Source organism: Brachypodium distachyon, chromosome 1 (genome assembly GCF_000005505.3).
Source record: "Brachypodium distachyon strain Bd21 chromosome 1, Brachypodium_distachyon_v3.0, whole genome shotgun sequence".
Taxonomy (NCBI): Eukaryota; Viridiplantae; Streptophyta; class Magnoliopsida; order Poales; family Poaceae; genus Brachypodium; species Brachypodium distachyon.
Genome location: NC_016131.3, coordinates 21,047,400 through 21,052,883, shown reverse-complemented (window position 1 = coordinate 21,052,883; position 5,484 = coordinate 21,047,400). Strand labels below are relative to the sequence as shown.

The following is a 5,484-nucleotide window of genomic DNA, read 5'->3' as shown; positions in this document are numbered from 1 at the left end:
ACAATCAAAGAATAAGTGGTGAATGGTCTCAAGCTCATCACAAAACCTGCATTTACTATCTCCTATCCAGTTCCTGCGAAGCATGTTGTCCTTAGTGGCAATGGCATTATGCCAAATGAGCCACATCCAGACTTTGAGTTTCAAAGGAAGTTTGGCTTTCCAGAGGTGTCGAAACGAAAGGTCTCTGCCCCTACTAGACGGATGTTCATACATAGATTTCACAATGAAGATTCCAGACTTAGTCCATTTCCATTTAGGTCTATCCCTTTACTCATTCAAAGCCACGCCTGTAAGGATATCTCTCAAACCTCGCAGTTCTTCTTGCAACACAGGATCTAACCAACGTCTAAATGTCAGCCTCCATCTAGTGTCATATAATGTTCTAACAGAACAACCTACATTATTAGATATAACAAAAAGACCAGGGAACAATTGGCAGAACGGAGTGTGTCCACACCAAGCATCATCTCAGAAATCAGTAGTTCGCCCATTACCAATGATGATGCGACGTCCCTGTAAATAAATTTCCTTTAAGTGTTGTAAGTCAGACCAGCAGGCAGAAGCACCTGGCCTTCTGCTTAGACTGAAACACCCCAACTCCTCTCAAATATTTCTGGTGAATTAAATCCTGACCAACCGTGAGCAATGGAAGATCCAACGGTTTGTTTAGCTCTGGTCGGCCGGATCCGGACGACGTACGCCTGGTTGTCGCCGACGTACGTAGGACAGCCCGTTATCCCGAACTGTCGCTATAGCTTCGAAACCACAACTGTACAGACAGACAGAAGACACGCATCCATCGTACGTAAGCCCCAGCCCGCGCGCACACGTTCCTCTGTAGCTAGTCCGTGCGCTTATTGTTGTTTTGTTAACACCATTTGCAGTGTCGGCCGACACGGCGTAGACAAAGGAACATCCATGGACGGACAGACGCGCACGCTCCCCCAATTTTCAGCGGCAGCCTCGCGTGCCCAGCCGGTTTACTGATCGATTGGCACATACAGCAGGGGATCTGGAGATGACGTGGTTTCCGTACAAGCAGTGGAAGCTTCTTTGTTCTTTCTTTACTTACACTCCGGCAGTGGGTTGTTTGTTTATACTCCTGCTCTGCAAGATACGGCAATTAATATGTCATTTTTACAATATGCATGAACCTGCGAAAGCCACCACGGTAATACTATATTTCGCCGCCATGACTTTGGCGTTTGGCCTGGCCACCATCATGCGCACAACATATGCGTCGTGGCAGACACGAAACAAACACATAAAGAATGACATATCCGACCATCCATGCCCGTACAATCATAATGCATGTTGATGGTTGAAACACACTGAAAAAGGCATCTGAAACTTTCTTTTATTCGATACGGGAGAGACGTCTGGTACTACGTGACACTTGACAGGAAACCACGTACGGTGGCGGAAAGTAGGTCTATATATACAAGCAATGGCCACGATGCCACATGTTAAAGCTACCACCCCGGCCTGGATCAAATCAAATCAACAGCATGCCACCGGTTCACAGGAGTGAGTAGATCTGCATGCGTCGCTTAATCGCTTTACAACAGTTTTGACACCAAGTAGTGTGGCTTGAGTTGACACAATCTTTTCTGTCCCATCACTTGCGTGGCTGCGCTCAGACCTTTGCTGCCGCGTCATCTGGCACCTGATCAGCCTCCTTGTCCGCCTGCAGCTCCAGGACAGGTTTACCGGCACCTATCTTGTTCATGTCATCTTTTCTCTCCATGCTTTTCCCCCACAGCACATTGTACAGGCCCCCAATCAGTAGTATCCCAGAAATTATACTGCTCTCACAAAGAAAGAAAGCATCACAATAAAAACAGAGTCTAGTTAATTAATGCAGGGAATTTATTTGGACATTTCTCAGGTACTTAGGTAGTTCAGGATGCCGCCTACATACCTCCCTAGGCTAACGGCATCTCCTAAAACGAATGAAGAAATGACGATTGTGAAGATCAACGTAAGCGGCATGGACATGGCGAGGAACACCGGCCCCCTCTTGGAGATCGTCCACATTTGCATGTAGTACGAAAGCGCGGTGACAATCACGCCCTGCAGCGTTCATTTTTAGGTGAGCGTTTTCAGTAAACACAATATGGATCGGAGCCGAGGCTCATCGACGTACGCTGTAGATGACGGCGGCGAGGCTGATATTCCAGCCCAGCTTCCACTTGGAGAAATCCCTCTCGGCTGCGACGGCGACGACGAATGCCTGGACCGACGCGCAGGAGATCTGTAGCGTGGTGTTCATCAGCTTGGAAGTGTCCTCTATCAGTGGCCCCTGAAACAAATAAAGGACCAAGAAAAGTTGGAGTTCACGATCTGAATCTCTGATCAAATTTGAAGTTCGAGTGCGCGCTTATGTATGTACCTGAAGCACTGTCCACAAGCCTGCTAAAATGTTGGAGAGTGTCATGAGGAAAATCCCAAATACCCATAGCTTCTTGGAGTTGGTCTCTGCTCCAGAGGAGCTGCTGCTGGTGCTGCCGTGCTGGACGAACCGGTGATGGTTGAAAGACTTGAACATTGGGCCCTCGTAGAAGGCCAGCACGGTGACGCCGGCGATGCAGAAGATGATACCGGCGACCTTCACGTTGCCGTGGAGCTTCTTGAGCTTCATAGATTCCATCCTGTCACAAAAGAGTTTGTTTGTTCCTTCAGGACAGGAAACCGACATTGTTGCTTTTTCGCCCTGGGTTCTGAGCAAGTGCATCTCCTGAACTCTGTTACGTGTAGGCGGTTCCCTTTCTTTCTTTTTTAAACGAGAGATAGTTCTTTATTAATTCATTTATTTGCAATTACTTTGCCGTGAAACCACGTGTTAATTTCACTTCCCATGATTCTTATAGTACTCCATGACAAGCAGCATGCAAATTAAAAATAGGAGAAAATAACGCCATACCCAAATATGACAGCCAGGATAAAGGTAACCACGGGTTGAACGTTGTACAGTGCTGATGATGATGTTGCTGAAGCATAATTGAGACCAAGGTTAAACAAGACACCCACTGCTGTTACCCTGAGAACCAGAAATGTCAGGAATTTCACCAGGTTAGACTTGGAATCAGTGAGCTGAAATATTTAGATAAGTAACATAACCCAGATCAAAGTGCGGACACAGAGTGTAACACATGCGCAACAGAAGATATCAGATGACCTCTGAACAAGCATGAACTACCACCAGAACAATCAAACTCACACAAGAACAACTCATCTTACCCATATAAGGCGTGTATGAACATCTTCCCCGCAATTTTCAACGTAACCGGCTTAGTTTTTCGCCTGCGCAACAGAACAATAAGGCAACAGCAAGTTATAGAAACGGTGAAACTAGTAGACAAACATCGATCAAGACAGTGTTAACAATAAGCTGACCTCTCTAGAATGAAAGTAGCAGGGATCAGCACGAGGGCAGCGGTTGTATGCCGGTAGAACACAAACACGAAGGGGTTCATGCCTTGGTCCAGCGCTACCTTGCTCATGACATGCATACCGGAATACATGAGCCGGATGAGAACCACGGCACCATAAGCCTTTGTGCTAGTACTGCTGCCACCCATCTTAACTCAGCAAGTATTTTCTACAACTCTGAAGCTTAACCCGTCAGACGTTGCCAGTCTATATATACATTGACAAAAGCGCCGGTACGACAACCTAGTAAGAGCATATGCCTTGCTTCGATATGCTGCAGGACATGGATAATCCCCCAGATAGCTAGGTAGCTAGTGCACCATCACCTAATCAGTGATGCATGCGCCAATGGGGGAAGAAGAAAGCAGATGGAAATTCTGGGCACTAGGATGAGTCATGGGAACAGAACGGGGGAGGAAATTGGGTGAGGGGTGATCTGAGCATCCACTGATGGAAATGAGAAAGATGACAGGGAGGAGTGATCCGAGTCGATCCCAACTTATTTTCTTAAGTGTATATTAGTGGCTCAGCTAGCTGTTACCATTTGGAACCACAAGGCCGCTGCTTTTTTCTGTACAAAAGGCAGAGGCTGTGCGAACCAAACTAGGCACATACAGTTTCATGTGTAGGTATATATACTAATATACACAAACGACTGGAAGGGGACATGGGAATTAGTGACCGGTGGAACAAGCAACCTGCTGACATGTAGAAAGCATGGTTTGCTGGTTCTGAATGTAGTTAGTGTGCACCAGGTGTGATTGGTAACTGCACCTGACTTCTAATTATTAGCATGAGAGTTCCTTTACGATGGATGTGTATGTGTATACCACTTTGGTAAGTGATCACTAGGTCCGGTTTTGTGTCGTTCAGGCGTGACAAAATTGTAGAATTATGCTTCCATACAAGGTAATTGAGGTGATTCTCTGTCAGACCCAAGGCAAACTAGGTTCCAGTTATTTTGTTTCCTTCTCTATTTGGATCTGACTAGGCAGAGTTGAACAAAGTCTCAGTGAGCCATGGATCTCTATCACACGGTTAAAAAAAAAGAAAAGAAAAAAATTCTAGACCTGGATAAAAATTAAAAATAGAAGACTAATTCTTAGGCTAAACTGGTGGCTAAGCTCCAAATAATGTCATTCGACTCAGCAATCAGCATTAGCAGTTCTTTCGAGTTTTAATAAAATAGCGCAAGTATAATCAAACCGAGATGTCAATTCAGAAGGAAACAATCAAACCAAGATGCTGGTATTTTAGCCGTGGTGCTTTCCCGCAGGTGGGTCCGTAACTCTTGACTGAGATGACTAGAACATCGGTCAATTCTTAGGTCATGTTTCTTTAACCACAAATCCACAATTGAATTTCACTGTCCCGATTCCAATTATATATCATGGATCGACAGTTTCTTTTCTTCTCTATATATAAGACTAGCCGTTCAAACATTCTAGCCACACGCATGCTCAGCTGATCTATAATCACTGAAAGTGGATGAGCCGATGAGTAGGTATCAGTTACTCACTCTCTCCCATATTAATTGACCTTCTATTACATGTATCGAGACGTTTTTTAGGCGTAGATACATTCATATTTGGGCAATTTTTAGTCACTTAATATGAGACGGAGGGAGTAATTAACAAAGAAATCATGCACTTTCCCAATGAACTCAACGTGCATATATGTACGTAGCAACGATTAGCACATTGCATTGCATACATGATTAAGATAGTAACACTACTAAGTATTGTCAATTTCTCAACGAGTAGTCAGTAGTGTGCTTCCTTGGCCTTTGCCAAGCTTCAGTTAGTAGTAGTTGAGAATTATGTATCGAGAGATCCTGATATTAGCACAAGCTAATATGCAACACACTTTCTCAACTATTATATGTATAGATTGATATACCTTAGATATATCAACCCATGCACCAACAACCATAAAACTGAGCTGTACAGCACTACTACCAGCCATTAATTGGGCAAAACTTGTGCCTAGGTATATTATTCAGTAGGGATGCAAACGGATCCCGTGAAAGGTCCGCTTCTAGTTCAATTTTTA

The 5,484-nt window shown here is 44.7% G+C and overlaps 1 protein-coding gene across 1 annotated transcript; it reads right to left on the bottom strand.

The window, feature by feature from the left end:
- Window positions 1–1,336: 1,336 nt before the first annotated feature.
- Window positions 1,337–3,975, bottom strand: LOC100843236 (WAT1-related protein At5g64700). Its single transcript, XM_003562958.4, has 7 exons — window positions 3,397–3,975; window positions 3,241–3,303; window positions 2,924–3,040; window positions 2,393–2,651; window positions 2,147–2,302; window positions 1,922–2,073; window positions 1,337–1,805 (listed from the first exon to the last, which is right to left on the bottom strand). The coding sequence occupies exons 1-7, from the start codon at window positions 3,579–3,581 to the stop codon at window positions 1,637–1,639; spliced, it is 1,101 nt and encodes a 366-aa protein (XP_003563006.1). The 5' UTR covers window positions 3,582–3,975; the 3' UTR covers window positions 1,337–1,636.
- Between the last annotated feature and the right edge of the window lie 1,509 nt (window positions 3,976–5,484).